This window comes from Poecile atricapillus, chromosome 1 (assembly GCF_030490865.1).
Source record: "Poecile atricapillus isolate bPoeAtr1 chromosome 1, bPoeAtr1.hap1, whole genome shotgun sequence".
In the NCBI taxonomy this organism is placed as follows: Eukaryota; Metazoa; Chordata; class Aves; order Passeriformes; family Paridae; genus Poecile; species Poecile atricapillus.
This window is the reverse complement of record NC_081249.1, coordinates 116288892-116306330: the sequence shown is the minus strand read 5'-3', so window position 1 is coordinate 116306330 and position 17439 is coordinate 116288892. Positions and strand designations below refer to the sequence as shown.

Sequence of the window (17439 nt, the reverse complement as noted above, 5' to 3'; positions counted from 1 at the left end):
GCCAGTGAAGAAGATACAAAGCCAATCCTACACATGAACTAGCATCCAATTTATATTCCTCTGGAAGGGTATTCCTCATGAAAGATTGCAATATGAAATACACATAATTTGTGATTTTTGATAAAACTTGCAAAATCAACTTTAAACCTCCTTTATCAACCTATTTTAAAACAGGTTTAAACATCACAGGACCTATGTGCTTCAGTGATCTTACACTAACTGCTTTACAGAATCCACGACTTCAACTGGGTTAAAAATACCAGAAAAACAAACACAACCACAAACCAAAATAAAAACCCAAACCCATCTTTCCAGTAGTTTTAAAAACAGTTTTGAAACAAGTGTTTCAAACCAGCATAAAATGATTGTAACATTTGGATCTAAGCACAGATACAATTTAAATGCCAATATTCTGGAACTGTTAATACTGTTAATAACTCTGCAAATATGAGTGGGTGTGTGTTACTGGATGGAGAGAATACAATGCAAGAAAGACAAGATTAACTGTATCTAGTACTAGGGAAAAATATGATTAAAAAATACCTCTTGTCTGGATGTTCGTGCCATCATCTTCTCTTGATCTCAGGATGCTTGACAGAAATAGAGAGTGCTGTGTGACCATCATGTGAAGTTTGGAGAGCTTGATTAAGCGCTCACTAAGTGAGGATTCTTTCTTGTACAGTAACAGGATGGCAAAGTTCAGGACCTTCAGAAATGTTTCATCTCTGTAACGGTACCTTTGGGAGAAGGATCACAGAGAAGTTAGATCCCAACCAAACCCAAGGAAACCTGCTTGAAATTAAAAGCTGTTTAAGAAATAAGAACTTTGCAAAGAAAATTAACTTAGTAAAAGCAAACCAAATTCAAATGGAAACACTTACTTGAGTCCTGTCTTCACAAGGCTGCACCAGTCATCTGGGTCCACTCCTTCAACCAAACACTGTGTGCAGCAAGTAAAAACAGGTGCCGGTTTACATTTGGCACAAGGAGCTTCTACAGCAATTTTTGTTCACGGGACACACTAAGAACATGCAAGCCAAACACTCACATGGCATGATCAGAGGATAACAGGGAAAAAAAAGCTCTTGGATACAACAATCCTAACTTCTGGTTCAAAGAAAACTGCAAGTGTTTTGTTGGTCTGGGAGCAGGGGAACATATGGGCTGTATGGAATTAAAAAGCAAACTGGGCATAGGTTCCAAAAACTCAGTGTCTCAAAACTCCTCAAACTCCTTAAGTGCGGAAGGAATCACAACTTGACAAGTCAAAGCCAGAGACTGGGTACCAAGTATCTTGTGGGTTAGCTAAGCAAGCTTTGCACGTGGCACAAGGGATGGCTGGGTGTACGTGTTCCTTACAACTGATGTGCCCTGAGGAGCTGGGAACTACAACAAACCTTGGTCTGGAGAAGACTGACAGCTGAACACAGCAACAGTCCTGGGAATGCAGGTGCCAACCTCGCCAGGCTGGAAACATCCTCAGGATGGGATGGACACTGTGAGGTGGCCCCAGGGCCTGCAGAGTTAGCCAGGTCCTACATGGAAGTCTCAGCAAAAGCCAGTGAGAGGGCAAAGGCATTCAGTGCTCAGAGACCTTCAGTGTTATGTGTCACAGGGATCTGTGTTTAATGTACTCAAACCAAGGGAACAGTACAGAGGGAGTGATCAAGTAGTGTTCTTCAAGATCAAAATCTGGATTTCTATTTACGATCAACCACATTTTTGCCCCAGACTTCAGATGGCATGGCAGGTGGGTCTTGGCAGAAGTATCTCTTATCACTCTTTTTTAATTTAAAAAAAATAATAATAAAAAAATCCACCGTTAACCTTTGATTTCTTACTCCTAAATACCTCAAACTCCTATCTTCAAAGGGAATTCTTACCAGAAAGTCATCATCAAGAACATAAAACTGCTTTATATAAAGCATTATCAGGACTAAGTTAACTCTGCAAAAGCTATTAAAGATTCCATAAAACAGGAAATCAAGCCCAATCTATATTTACAAAATCTCCTGCTGCCCTATCATGCATATACATATAGTCCACTGTGGCAAAGCAGATAAGAAGTCTCACCAATAATTCCTCTAGCCTCAGCAGCATGGATCTCTCCACTTCTTGCTTGCTTTCATCTTTATTGCTGCTGTACATGGAAACTAACCCCTTCATGCAGGCTGACAAGAGACATCTTCTCCAGGAATGCAGCTCCTCTGAGTTTTCCAGCACTCTGGATATGGCATCTGCCAAGGCCCAACTGCAGAGAGATAGTTATTGATTTTTTTATTGCTATTTTCACTTGTTTTTGTATATGTTAAAGATGTCTTGCTGACAAAGTGCAAAGCAACGTATCCTCTCAGGAGAGGGTGCTGTTACTGCTCCCATTCCTATCCCACAACTTCCCAGGACAAACTGAGCCCTGAGGGAGGTGCACACACACTGCCCACCTCTCTTCATTCCCTGCTCTCTCCAGAGCAGCAGGAAGCTGGTCCATTAGGTTGTGCAGCCCTTTGCTTTCTGAAGGTGGCAACAACTTGGAAAGAATCTGTAGTTTCACAGCGGCCTCGTGCGACACTCTGGTGTCCTGAATCCCAGTGCAGAGCTCCTTCCACAGGGCTTTCCTCAAGACAGGTGTGACAGCTGAGACAACTGTTGGCAGAGCAGAGGGCACAGGTTCCACCACCTGCAGGTGTTAAACAACACCACACTAATCCCAAATCACTTTCTAATCCAGGCCCAAATGACTCTGTTTCTAGGAAATGATGCTACAGCAGCTGCTCATCTGTTACAGAGAGGTGCTACAGAGAGGCTCGCTTCTTTACCCACCCTCTACTTCCCAGGGTGTTGACAAGGTCTTATCTTACTGCTTGACCTTGCAGGTAGAGCTACAGCCCCAGTCAGCCTGTCTCCTCTGCTATTTACATGTCTGGGCAATAAGAGAAATGAAATGAAAGTGATCCTGTTCTATCCAGTTGAATCCTAACTCATAGTTTTGCTGGTAGAGAATTTAATGCATTTGTCCATACATGTAACGCTGCTGTGGGCTTGGAAAGTTCTCTGGACTGCCATCTTAGGAGGCATTACTGTGAGCCAGCCCACAGCTGGAGGTTTGTTTTAGAAGAAATTTTTTGGACTCCGTGAAAGCTCAGATTCTGCAAAAACCATCTGGCTGTGGCATTGCACACTTCAGACACTTCTATCTATCTGTGCCCTAGAAAAAGATTTTACCTCCTGGACTAAACCAAGAGAAGCACAATGACAGATTTTCACATGCACTAAGCATTAAAAAGAGCTTCCAAAGAGAAATCTGGGCAGCAGGAATTGTAAGAGCAGTTCAGTCTAACAGCTGGCTTCAGTCTAACAGCCAAGCCTCAGAACAGCTCTTCACCTTTAGTGCTGCAGAGGTACTTTTTAAGACAGTCATTAGAAGTCAGACATCTAAGTTTTATCACCCTTATCTATTGTGTGAAGATTCCAAGACCTTAAGGCCAGCAGACCCTGAACAGGGAATGAGGCCTCCTGAATCACAAGCAGGACTCAGCAGTGCCTTTACCTGTGGAAGGTCGGCTGAAATCATACTGGTCTCTGCATTGCAAATACACATTAACGAGTGGAAGAAAGCTCTCCATGTGTTTCCTGAGGTACTTCCCAGTGGCACTGCTCAGACACCAGAGCTCAAACTGTAGCAGATGAGTCCTGGAGTGCTGGATCAGCATGGCCACAATGGCCAGGGAGGAATGTGAGCACTGGGCAAGGCAGTGAGCCTGCACCTCGACACCAACTGTGAGAGCAAGGACTGGCTCACTTTGGAGAGCCTGAAGGAAAACTTTCTCCAAATCTTCGCTGGCCGATGCTGACATCAATATCCCCAAAGCTTTCATGTGTTCTCTGGATAGCAGGAGCTCTCCTTGCTGGGGGTGCCTTTGGTAGCTCTCTGTAAGGAGCTGCACCAAAATTTGTCCATAGAAGCTTAACTGTTTCTCTTTTTTAGGGGAGTTCTCAGATTTCTGAGCAGTCAAGCTCATCTCAGGAAGTTGCAGCATGGTTAAAGTGATCTCCTTCAGCTGAGCTGAAGTCATGTACATGTGCAGCTCCTCCAGAGCCTGCAGCTGGTGAGACTTCCTGGGACAGACCTGGGTTCTGTCCTTCCCCACAGTCTCCAGCTCTTCCAGGACACTTTTGGTGATAGTTTCGAAATACTTGGACAACATGTGTCTGTGATCCCTTGTTATGCTCTGCAGGATGGGGGCACCTGTTTTCAGCAGCTGGAGCACCCCGGAATTGAGGTGAGCTGACAGGAGCTTCACAGTGACAGGGTTCAAACCAGGCTGAGGAATACAGCGCAGTTCCAAGGCCAGGAACCAGCTCTCCAGTGTAGGATGTCTGAAGATCAAGGTGAATGTATCCTCCAGTGTCTGTAACAAAAAGAGGTAACAGTATCACTGAACAGATAATCACAATGCAGGGTCAAAAGTAAACTCATTAATCTGCTTATTTTCCACAGCTTGTCAATTACAATTATAGAATATGAAATTGTCTGTTAGCTGGCTAGAGGATAAAAAATATTAATGACTTACAAGCACATCAACATCTTTCTCCCAACATTTATCCTGTGGGATTTATGCTGTTATACTGAACATTCTAGACATGTCTCAGCTCATCTCCAGAGGAAAACTGAATATTCTGGGGTTCATCAACACATTCTAATCTCCACAACATCACAGAACAGATGAAAGAGGAGGAAAAATTCACTCCTCAACTACTTAATTTTCACAACAAGGCTTTACACAGAGCTGAGGGAATACATTTCTTTCTGCAAAGGTGATCTCTTTCAGGACCTCTCATGACTGTGTTCCAGCTCAGGGGGTGAGACTGCAGGTGAGGTAGCTGGGTCGCATCTCCAGACAGTAGTTTTGCAACTGCTGGACCACATGCTCTATGTTCCTAAGTTCTCCTCCAAGACCTTAATAACACCTCTGTGTTCAGCAAAACTACTCCCTAGAGAATCAATCAAATTTTATCAATTTTATCAACAGGTGCCTCTGTATCAAGGGATTTGGTACCTTGTCATCTGAAGACACTTCTGTCATCAGAGACTCCACATCCACAAAGAGATCCAACTCAGCATGATGATCTTCCCGTTTCTGCTGATGATCCAGCCTTATTTGACTGCTCCGGCACAACAAGATGTTCAGCATGTCCACATAGAGGTCAACAAGTTGAGGACCCAAAGTTTTACCAAGCTATGAAAATAAAGACATCTTGGAAGTGAAGAAAGGAGAAGGATGGGAGCAGAAGGGTAATTATCCAACAGGAAGAGGACTTAACTAAGAACTACTTAGATTACAACCTCTTCTAGGGGAAGGAACCGCTTCCCTATGTAGAAACCTGATTTCAAGAGAAGTCACAGGCTGCCAAATAAATATTGATAGATTTTCATTTATACTGGGACATTTGGAGTTACACAGGCCAGTGAATTTCATTCTCTGGAAAGGCTTCCTAGGAAGATCCAGGAGCTAGATTAAAATTTGAAGTTTATTTGCACTCACAGCTATCAGTAAGGTAACCCATGCAAAGTAAATCCAAGACTCCTCAATAATCAGAAGAACTGACATTTGTTTACAAATTAGGTGCAGTTTTGTATGGTGCTGTGTAGCCTCAGAGCCAAATACAGAAAAAAGAGCTGGAACCTAAGTTTTAACAGCCAAGTCATTTGCACCTTCTACATTAAGATAAACAGAATATAACCATAATATTATTACAATATTGCTCTTACACTGCTGAAGTTCTCCACTGTGGATTTCAGGTATAGTAGCACTTGCTTTACTCCCAACACAAGCTGGTCAGGTGGGAGCCAGGAAGCGAAGTCTCTCAATTTTGTCTGAACACCATCTTCCAGTAAGGTATTGCTTCCTCTCTCATAGGCTCTCTTTAGCAAAGTAGCAAATACAGAATCCAGTGTCACCATAGGTTCTTCCCTTACCTCCTTGTGGTTTTTAAACTGTTTAAAGTGGAAAAAAAGCAAAAGAGAAAAACCATAATGAGTACGAAATAAAAATCTCTTCAGCCACCTTTGTTTTGAGATGAGCTGAGCTGAACCAGGACCAAAGCTCCAGGAGCACAAGTGTGCAGTCCTGCTAGAACTGAGCTGTCCAGTAGTGTCCCCGGGGGAATCTGTAGTGTTCACTGCTGGCCTTGCAGAAAAAGTCACCAAACCCAGCCCAGGGGGTCTGTGATCCCAAACCCACCTGGGGGAACTCCAGGCACTGTGAACTGAGGCCACAGCATGCACCAGGCTCAGCTGTGCCTGGTGAGGAGTCTGTGTACGAACCCTGAGCCCTGGTATCACCTCCCAAACACCACAAACATCTTGTGTCGTCAGAGAAAAGCCCTGGAGCAAATTTGCCTCCCAAAGTTTTCAACAAGAAATATACAATTAGCTCAATAAAAATGCTCTTTCTGATGGAAATGTAACCTCTATAAACTGTGAGATTTTTATAGGAATACTGGCTCAAGAATTCAGTGACTTCAGGCATTCCATACCACAGCTTCCTGAGATTGCTTGGGTATCCAGAGTTTATAGTATCGGTTAAACCGGTAGAGCTGAGGATACTTAGCAACTTGCAGGGACTTGAGATCCTTATCATAGAGCTGGAACATCAAGCAGAGGGCAAGGGGTTCTCTCTGAGAGTGCAGAAGATCAGTGAAAACAGCAACAAGGTACTCCACGATGTGGGCTCCTAGAAAAGCAAAAATAAATTGAACTGTTGCCATGAGCAGACACTGGGGCAACCCTCCTTAACTTTGGGCCTTGGCAGCAGCCCACAGAGCATCACTCAGAAAAGTACTGAATAAGATCAAAAAGTGTTTGTAGTGACCTAGACAAGTGTTCCTGACCACTGAGGTACATGAAAAATCCTCCACACTTGCTGAAGTCAATAATCCACCTTCATTGTGCTGTGCTAGACATGCCTGCACTTTAACAGAAAAAGAGCCCTGCCAAGCACCACCTCAGAGAAGAACTGATTTGTACTGGGGGGACACACCCTGGTTAACGTGTACAAGTTAAATTGAATTTTCTTTCAGAACTGGGACTTTCAGTCCACCCCAGGTGCTACTCAACCATCAAATACACACAGAGGACTTAGTGAGGTGCTGTGGGGTTGGCAAATCCTGCTCCAAGCCCACCTGATTCCTCTGCAACTCCAACACTTTCCTCAAGGAGATGGCAGAACTTTCCAATATTTGACATCAGAGCTTCATTCCTGAAGAAGTTTTCTTTGGATAATGCATCCATTTCCTACTTAACAGTGCAGTCCTCTCTCCCTCATCTTGCAAGAAGCTGCTGACAGCCATGGAAATCACTTCTCCTGATCTCCACACTACACCCTTAAAACACTGTAACTGAAACCAACTACTTCAGACCAAGATTGTTCATGCAGGGACAGTGTCTCTTCTCTTTAGGGTCAGGGAAAAAGGGCAGAAGCACCTACAGAGCTTCAATGCCTCTTTTGAGTGGGAAACACCATGGATCTGCACCTCCTGCTTGCAGAGAAGATAATAAAATGTCTCAAGGTAAAAAATTATAAATGGTAAAAAAATATTAAAAATGGGTAAAAATGATGCCACTTTCACTCCACTGGTAGAAACAACACATAAAACCAAAAAAATCTGTACCTGTTCCATTTTCAGACTGAAGCAACAGTATATTCCTGGCTTCTAACGCAGCAGGGACAACAGCACTGAAGGGAAATGTTTGGATAATCATGTCCTCATTTAAAGAGAGGCCAATTTCTTCATCTAAGCCATCACTACCCTCGATCAGGACATCCACCATATCCAGGACATCTAATAAGTGAAGAAAAAAATCTAAGCAGAGGATCCAGACTAACTGGAAAAACAACAGAGGTAGAATGCAACACTCCAGGAATACAAGGCATCTTTTTAATTCCTCCAAAAATAATCACTAAAAGGACGAAACCGACATTTGTCACACAATACAATGCTAACACAACACAAAAATCACAGCTGAACTTCACTCTGCCTTTCAATGCTGCTGTCCAGCATAGGGTGCTCAGAGAAGCTGTGGCTGCCCCTGGATCCCTGCAAGTGTCCAAAGACAGTCTGGACAGGGCTTGGAGCACTCTGGGCTACTGAAAGGTGTACCTACTCATGACAGGGGTGGAACTGGATGAGCTTTAAGGTGCTTTCCCACCCAAAGCATTCTGGGATTCCATGGCTCTGTGAACAGCACCAGGCAGAAGGACTACATTTCCATTTTAGTTTGAAAATGCTGCTGCAACAGCATGAAGACAGATTTCAAATACTGTTAAAGTGGCACAACCACATCAGAAATTACTTCTGGTGATGAAGTGGTAACTGCAATTCTGACTTCTGATACCAAGTACATGTGGAAGGCTAAATCCTGGAGGTTCTTACTTAACAGGATTTCTATAGTTTTCCATCCCCAGTTTGCTCATTAGGGCTAGAACATGTAGCCCCACGTCATTGAATTCTGTTGCTGAGGGGTTACCACATACCATCTATGTGAGAGACAGGGATGCTGATGTTATCAGAGTCCTGTTTAAACATAGTGACCTGGAGCACGCTGGCTTCCTGAAGCAGGTCTGCTGCCTTGTCAGTGTAGGGATAGGGGTTTGTCACCAGCTTCAGCAGGATCTGTCAGCAAAGGTGGAGAGAAAGGTAAGTGCACTGGCTGTCAAGGGTAGGGGAACCATATGTTGTTAAGACCATGTGCTAAAAGTGGTTGGAAGCTGGGCAGGTTTTAGGAGGACAACTTCCATATTGCTTCTGCAGGATTCTGTCTATGGTTCCTGCTCTACAGAGGACACTGATGGGAAAAAAAAAAAAAATGTCCACTGCAATTTGGCATCTAGATTGCTACCACAGACTGGGTCCCTGGGGAGACCACACTGGAAATGAAGCACTGGGCATTCAACATACTGAAGAGTAAACAGGAAGTGTCAGCCTTCCTTGTTAAAAATCGCAGTTTACTGAGGTTTGATAACTTTGGCACCTAAAGAGGAGATAAAAGCTACCCCCACATACAACACTCTACCCTTACAGCAACAATGCTGTAGTAACAACTGATCTTTTTGGATTTCATTTTCCTACAAATCATTTTGATGTCCTCCCATTCAAGACAAGAACGATGCCATCTCTGTATAAAGAATCCCAAACAAGACTTTTCTCAGAATTTATTCACTGGTCCTTGACAGGTTTCTCAACAATAGCAACAAAATCTCTAGTTTCCACTAGCACTATTCTTTGCATTGTTTATCCAGCTAATTTGAACACTGTTACCCTTTCCAAAAACCGAATCACTGCTTCCTTTTGGTCTTCTTTCGTATTATCCAAGTGTTCCAGCCAAATTGAAAGTTCCTTCCATGTGTACTCAAACACTCCACTGTCACGTAAAACCTGTCCAGGAAACAAAGGGGGAGGTGTGTAAGTAAACCTCAAAACACCTTAGATACAAAATCCCAAGAGATACAGATCTTTTTGTATAATATCTTAATGATTTCTTCTTTTGGGAAAGAAAAGAAGAGCAGGTAGATGAACAGAAGTATCTGTCACCCTCCTCACCCCCTCAGTTCAAGAGGATTCCCACCCACTAGGGGGACTCCAACTGCATAGTGGACAATAAAAATCTTACTTCTATAATTTCTGGAAAGCAGGTTATACTGCTTTCAGAGGGTTGTACAGCTTTGTATCATCACAGGCAGAAAAAAACAAAGTGCTTTAAAAATAGCCTGCAGGGGAGTTTTAGAAAACTACTGATCTAACATAAAAGACTTAGTTTGTATTACTAAGTTAAACCTAAATCAGGCTACTTGTAACTAAAACAATTAAGCAGATGGATAAACAGTCACATAAATGAGCAGTGGGTTGTGACCACAGCAAAGTCCAGAGATAAGTGCAAGTTGCTGGGAGCAGTGAGGTAGACCCAGATACACCACAAACAAGAGACAGGCTTTGACATATCTAGAAATTTCCCCCCACTTTCCTGCTCTCTAAATTCAGACCCTGACCTCAGGCACCCAAACTAGGAACTTGGTGCTCCAGCTCTAAGCAAGAAAGCAGGAAGGAGAAGAGGAAGGAATCGGAGTGACACCACGGATAAACTCCCTGCCCCTAACTCTCAACAAGAGAGGAAACCTTGCCCAGCTTCCTGACTGGCACCTACATTAAATGACTGCAATTACGCAGGATGAATCTGTGCCTTTGCTCCTCTCTACACATAAAAGGAAGCTATAGCAACTCATTTGTTCTACATTTATTCTGTGTACAACACCAGCAACTCTAAAAATAACTGCTGCTTACATGAATCTGACAGGGGAATTCATTTAAATAAAAATAAGGAAAAAGGATTCATTTTAATATAACTGACTATTTTTGGCAGAGTCTTGAAGTAGAAATGCAGCTCTCACAAAAACAGGCAGGAACAGAATGTCAAATCCAAAAACAAGCGTTCAGTTACACGGCACTGTGTAGAAAAAGAAGTCCTTACCATCTATTCTTAGCAGCCTTTTGCTGACATAACTGCACTAACTTCCCTGTTCCTGCATTCCCTTCAGAGAAAATGCAATGGACTGAAGTGGAAAGTGGACACAAGAACAAGTCAGGCAGTCCATGTTCCCACTTGGCAAAAGAAATCCAAAACTACCAGAAAAATGGCACAATTTGAGCAGCTTTTGGTTGAGACATTCATTACTGGAAGACCAAGTGAACCTGCCTTTAATCCCTTGCAATGATCAAGGGCAACTAAACCCTAATTCAATCACTGTAACTTTGGTCTGATGGGCTGAATATTATCATAGCACTCTGTGATTGGACCTAAATGCAAAAATTCAATGCACAAAGCTGGGAACAAACTTGTGTGCCATGAAGACTGCAGGACATGGCATGAGGAGCCTTATTCAGGGCCAGCAGAGCTTCCTGGATTTCCCTTGGCAGTTTGGTTGTATTTATCCCTAATGTAAATCTCTACCCCTACTTAGATAACTGAGAGATGTCTTCGTTTAATAAAATGCTAAAAACAACAGCCTCTGGTGTCTTGCAGACTTGGAGTTGACCAGTTTTTCAGAGAAGTTAAATAACTAATTTAAATGTACAGAAGGGGATTTTAATTAATTTTTTAAGACAAAAAGTACTCCTTGCATCAAAGCTTGCATCAGACAGTAACGCAGAGAACTATTCTGCAGGGCCAGAGCAAACCAGCAAAGGCTTACGCAAGGCTGGAGTGCTGAAGTACAGATTAAATAAACAATGATAAAAAATAAAAATCAAAAATAGTATCTTCTTGATCGATGTCAAGACCTTTGCAGGCACAAACTACATTGATTTATTACAGTGCCAGAATTAATTCAGCCTTGGGGCATGGGCAAACATTAAAGACATTTTCCTTACTCTTTCATCAACTGCTGCAGGAAAGTCAGTTCACATCATTTATTGCCATAAAATATTTAGTTAATGGCCAGTTATCTGACAGCAAATTTCAACCACAGTCACAGGAAACAGGAAAGGAGACTCTGTTGACTACACAGCCATGCAGTAAAGGCATCTGCTTTAAGAAAAAATTTTACAATCCTGAAATTTCAGACCAGTGGGATATAGTGAATATCCTGATATTTCAATTCAAATGCTTACCTTGATGATTAATTTTTTGGTGGAAATTTTCAGTTGAGGATGGGTACTTGTAACAAACATTTTCATCAGTAAATAGAAGACTGATTTTTCACCATGAATCTTCTCTGTCTCAGAGATGTCCTACAAGAAAAATATATTAAAATTTCTCTGCTACTGCAAGACTGTACAGGACTATGTTGCACTGAGACTCATATGTAAGGTAAGTATGTTATTTTATAGACCTGCCCAAAAATCCCAAGGCCACAAATGAATGGGATGATTTACACTGCTTTGCATTCAATGAGCCAGGATCATTGTACCCACCTGTAAAATGCTTTCCTGGAAAGTAAGCGCTTTTCCTGGAAAACTAGTAAGAGAAACCCCAACTACTACAAGGACCCAAGACAAAGCCACCTCCTTCATCAATCGTATTTTACTTCCCAATCATTCCACATCTATCCCTACTACCACACCCCACGGGTGTCTCTGCTTCTCCTCAAAGCCAGGTCCACTCCTTTCTCCTGACATGACAAGTAAACCCTTGACAGTTCTTATTTTACAAGACTGCAGTAAAAAAGAGAGCTGGGGCCCTGATGGTTTCCACTAATTATGGAGAGCATTAAAAAATGTTGGAATTTTTCTTGGGAAGGGGTGGGACAGCTCCCATCAGTGGCTCATTTCCCTGGTTTGCAATTTCAGGCTTTCCAGACAAGTGGAAAACAGCACATTCTCACTTGTGCTCCTCTCCAGAGACACAAAGAGCTACAGGAACCTTCTATGCTCATCATAAATGAGAAAAAAATGTTGTCCTTGTAAAAAACCTTTCAGCTCAAATGGGATTTTTCACTATTGCTAAGACTGTAATTCCTGCTGGTTTTACAAAAGGGTCACCTCCTAAAATGATTGGAGTAATGTAAAACTAGGCCATACCAAATGGAAAGATTTGAGGACAACAGACCAAGGAAACAAATTTGCATCAGCCTCTTACCTGTACTCTGAACCAGGCAAATTTGTTTGCAGGAAGTTCCAAAGCCACTTTCAGGATATGGTGCTGCAGAAGAGGAGGGACCTCCTCCCGCAGGCCCTTTTCAGTGACTATGCCTGAGGTGTGAAAGCAAGAAACCAACTTCAGTTTGGTCCATCTTCATGAGACTAACATGTTTTAGGGTTTAAAATAACTGTGAGACAAGCTGGCAATTCACAGATCTTCATATCATGGCATCCCCAGACACACTGCAACTAAGGTTGGCCTACCCAGAGGGAGATTCCATCACCTGACTCCAGCAGAAACCATTGGTCATACATGGGAATATAAAATCTCTTTGATCAGTCTTAGCAACCCTGAAAAGCTGTAACCTACAGGCAGTACAAAGGATAGATAACTCAAAAGTAAAATACAGAATTTAAGTCAACAGGAAATCTTAATGCTTACACTACGACAATATTTGCTCCAGACAATGGAACTTCACACTCATGTCTCTCCCTGCATCACTGTTATCACCAGCTCAGGCATAACCTCACTTATTCTGTCACAGGGCAAGGAGCTCTGGCAGTGCGACCAAAACTTGAACTTGAGCTGCCCACAACTGACCTGCAGGTAAGTTACATAGAGATATCAGCTGCACAAAGCACTGGTGCCCAAGCTTCTCAGAGCCTGTGTAGGATCTTCGTGGTTCACATTAGAGAAAAAACATTACATTTTAAACAGTCAACACCAAGGCAATCCAACAGTAAGACCATACAATAAAACTCCACCAGCTATTTAAAGAACATACTGCTACAAGCTAGAAAAACATGGTGCCTCTGGTGTCCAGGTTTCCATCAGGGTGATCAGAAGGAGCAACAGAACTCCCACACTGACACATCTGAGAAAACAAAATCTTATGATTCTTTTACACCATCATTATCTCTCTTCAAAATCAATATCCAGACTCATTTCATTACATTTGTTTGAGAATGACACTTTGTTTTCCAGCCTGTTTGACTTTATTATTTCATAATGTACCCAACAGACCCACAAAGAGATTTCTGCCTCACAAAAACGTGTCCTGCTTTTTGTCCAGTTTGAAGTAAGCAGGCCAGTGAAAGAAATAAAGGGATAAACAGGGTTTATGTGATCTGGTGAGTCACCAAAAATCGATTAAACGTGCTTAGACAGACGGAGGAAAAACCTCATGCATGAGACAGTTGATTTAGAGAGGGATTTTGTTTAAAGTCCCTTCTTCTCCGACAGGTTAATTAAGGCATTTATGTAAGTCACATCCTTACACATCCCAGGCCCTGCCTAACACAGAGATAGTTGATCGAGCTGGGTGGTCCACAGAGAGCAGTGATGCCAAATCAACCCTTTGCTTTCTCCCTCAGTCTCAGCTGTACATGGCTGTATCGATTGCACAAGCAGTACTGGAGGACTTTCCCAAATTTGTCAGGCATGATTTGCCCTTAGTGAAGTGTTGGTTGTCACCAACCACCTCTGTGTTTTCCATATTCCTTAGCAGAGTTTCTAGGAGAATCTGCTCTGTGACCTTGCCCAGCACAGAAGTGAGACTGACTCGTCTGTAGCTCCTTGGGTCTTCCATTTTCTCCTTTCTAAAAATGAGGGCTGTGTATCCAGTGGGAACTTAACCAGACTGCCACAAATTCCCAAGTATGATAGGTAGTGGATTAACCACTTCCTCTGTCAGTTCCCTCAGGGCCTGTGGATGTATCTAATCAGATCCCATGGACCTGAGCACATTCAGGTTCCTAAGCTTGGATTGAACCTGATCCTCTCTGACAGTGGGCTCAGGATCTTCAGTCTCCCAGTCCTGGCATTTGCCTTTCCCAACATGGGAAGCTTGGCTAGAGAACTTGCCATTGAAGGCTGAGACACAGAAATCATTGAGAACCTCAGCCTTCCTCATGTCCAGGGTAGTCAGCTTACCTGTTTCCTTCTGGAGAGGGCCCACATCATCCCTGGGCTTTCATTTGTTGGCAATATACCTATCGAAGCCCTTCCCGTTGTCTTTGACATCCCTGGCCAGACTCAGCTCTAACTGAGCCTTAGCATTCCAAACCCTGTCTCTAGCTTCCCATACAACTTCCCTACATTCCTCCCTCCCAGGCCACCTGTCCTCACTTCTACCTCCTCAAAGCATTTTTTTTCTTTCCCTCTGATTTTGCTCATCAGCTCCTTATCCATCCATGGAAACCTCCTGGCATCTTTTCCCCAATTTCTTCCTCTTGAGAACTTGCAGCTTGGAGGCAGTGGTCCTTGGATATCAGAGAGCATTTTAAGGCCTCTCTGCCCTCCAGGGCTCTGTCCTATTGGACTCTACCAAGCCCAAATCTCTATTACAAGATCTTTCAGAGGACACTGGCAGACTGGAAGGTGCTGCTCCTCACCCCCACCCCAAACTTTCTGTGAACTATCCTGTTCAAAAAACTCTTTACTGCTGCAGCTAGTAAGAGTTTGGAAATAACTTACTGACAGTGGACTGTTGGTAGAGGGCTAGAAGAAACCTCATTAAGAGCTGGACATAAGCCTTCCTCAGAAAAATTAGAGCTCAAACCCCATGAAGGCCAAACACTTCCAAGAATATGACACACAGAGAGGAAGACAGGAGTACAGCTGAGTGTGGCAAAGCAGCTATGGAATTTAACAGTGCCAGAGCACTGCAGAAACAGCAACAATAAATGCCAACACAATGGAGAAACTAAAATGGGCTACTTTTAGAAAACAGCTCTTTATCTCCACAGAAAAGCAAACATTCCTGTTTGCTGTGGACTTGGCAGACAGAGAAAACAGTGGAGGCAATACAAATACCCATCACATACCTTTCAGCAGCTTGCTGAAATCGAAGTTGCTCTGTGCTACCAAGTGGGGCACAACTTTCTGATAAAGACATATGACCTGAAGCAGTGCAGCTTTCAGAAGCAGCGTCTCAGCATCATCTGAACCAAAACAAATTGTTTCCACAATTAGCTTCTTCTTCCTTCATAGTAAGAGTGCACAGTGTCACACCCTCCACTACCCAGCATGAGAATTAATAACTGTATTTCCAGCAGTTTCATTTTGCTTAGAAAATGACCTGCTATCTTCCCAACAAGAACACCCATAGAATTTCCAATTTCCTTCCCCAGCATTCCTATATAAATACTTTAAAACTAAATCCACTTATTCAGTGCTTAGATTGATAGCTGCTGTTTCTAATTCAACTCAGAAGTGCTCACATGTATAAAACACAATCTGCACATCTGAATACTCACTGTAAGTTTCCCACCAGTCCCGCTGATGTTTAATTAAAGGCTGAACAACAAGAAAATGTGAAGGAAATTATATGCTGCTGATTTCTGGGGACACTACTTTTAGGTAATATCAGGTAGGCTTGGCTGGGGAAGTGCAGGAGACAGTACGCTACAGTTTGTTGCAAATTTATTATTTCAGTTAAAAACTTCTTTCTCTCCCTCTCCCCTTTCAAAATCATACTTTCTCAGTATGCTCTTGACAAAAGGCAGACAACAAATACATGTATGAAAGAAACACCAATAGCACTTAAGACAACTGTTTACTTCCTAGGAAAAGCCATCTCAAATTACAGTTGTAACATGAGGAGGCATAAAGGCTACTTTTTATCCAGTCATTAAGGAAAGGAAGCAAAGTACATAGGCCAAAACATTTAACACCTGATTTTTTCCTGTTAACTTGGTCTCCCTCAGGGAGTTAGGAAGAACTGGATGAATGCCATGGATGAATTTTGTTTGCCTGAGTCTCAGCTGCCATTAGAAAAGAATTCTCATGTGGCCACAATGCAAATAAAGCTGTAAAAGGTGAACTGGGAGTAAGTGACACAGCATTACCACCCCAGAATGCTGAGGAACTACAGCTACAGTCCTACAGAAATTAGCTGCTCCACTGGCTTCCAAACCTTGGATTGTCAGTGCCTACAACATTTTGCTGCCCAAAGGGAGGCACAGAAGGATGTCCACTGAAAAGCCTTTTGTTCCAGCAAGTCTCTCTTTGGAATATGCCCTGTGAAGGGTAAAACTGTTGCAGATTTAACTCTAGCTTAACAAGGAAAAATTCACAGGCCATTGGCCAAGATGCAGACAATTCTGAAACTTCCTGTTCCCTGCAATGGGACTGAGGAAGCAAACCCGTCAGGAGGGACACTGGGTTTCAGAGAGGAAAACTGAAGGCTTCACTCCCTTCCTCTCCCCCTCGTCCAATACTCATAACTCCACTACTGTGTTACATCAATACAAGCACTTGTGTAGCCACAGTAACTAACTGCTAAAAAAAAAATGACCCCTTGCTAGAAGAACTTGAACAAAAATCTCTCCAAACATTATTTTTCAGGCGTATCAGTCTCCCTGCCAGTTTTATTTTGTGACTGTGAAACAACTGCTAGCATGGAAAGGTCAAGGGCAGGAAGGCTTAGTTCAGAGGAACAGCACTGCCCTGTGCCTGAGAAGGAGCAGCCCCATTTACCACTACATCCTGGGAGCCACCCAAGCAGAGAACAGGTTGCCAGGGAAGGATCCAAAGGCCTCAGTGTCCTGGTCCCTGGAAGCTGCTCCTTCCCCTCATCTCAGAACTGGGGAGGCCAAATCAGGCCTGGACTCCCCACAACACAGACACACTGGAGAGAGTCCAGCAAAGGCTCACAAAAACGGTGAAGGGACTAGAACATCTCTCCTGTGAAAAATGGCTGGGAGAGCTGGGACTGCTCAGACTGAAGAGAAGGCTTAGGGGCATCTCAGCAATGCGTACGAACACCTGAAGTGGGAGGGCAAAGAGGATGGGGCCAGGCTCAT

The 17439-nt window shown here is 43.1% G+C and overlaps 1 protein-coding gene across 1 annotated transcript in view; it reads right to left on the bottom strand.

Annotated features, from left to right (window-relative positions):
- The window catches only part of URB1 (URB1 ribosome biogenesis homolog), a 41208-nt gene that overhangs the window by 12634 nt on the left and 11135 nt on the right, over nt 1–17439 (bottom strand). The window contains exons 13-26 of the mRNA XM_058844851.1: nt 15460–15576; nt 12632–12744; nt 11665–11784; nt 9319–9435; nt 8535–8673; nt 7672–7842; nt 6538–6734; nt 5771–5995; nt 5058–5237; nt 3548–4409; nt 2442–2643; nt 2074–2251; nt 882–940; nt 544–737 (exon numbers count right to left, since the gene is read on the bottom strand). Coding sequence (XP_058700834.1) covers nt 544–737; nt 882–940; nt 2074–2251; nt 2442–2643; nt 3548–4409; nt 5058–5237; nt 5771–5995; nt 6538–6734; nt 7672–7842; nt 8535–8673; nt 9319–9435; nt 11665–11784; nt 12632–12744; nt 15460–15576 — 2874 coding nt within the window. The remainder of the gene's footprint in view (nt 1–543; nt 738–881; nt 941–2073; nt 2252–2441; nt 2644–3547; nt 4410–5057; nt 5238–5770; nt 5996–6537; nt 6735–7671; nt 7843–8534; nt 8674–9318; nt 9436–11664; nt 11785–12631; nt 12745–15459; nt 15577–17439) is intronic.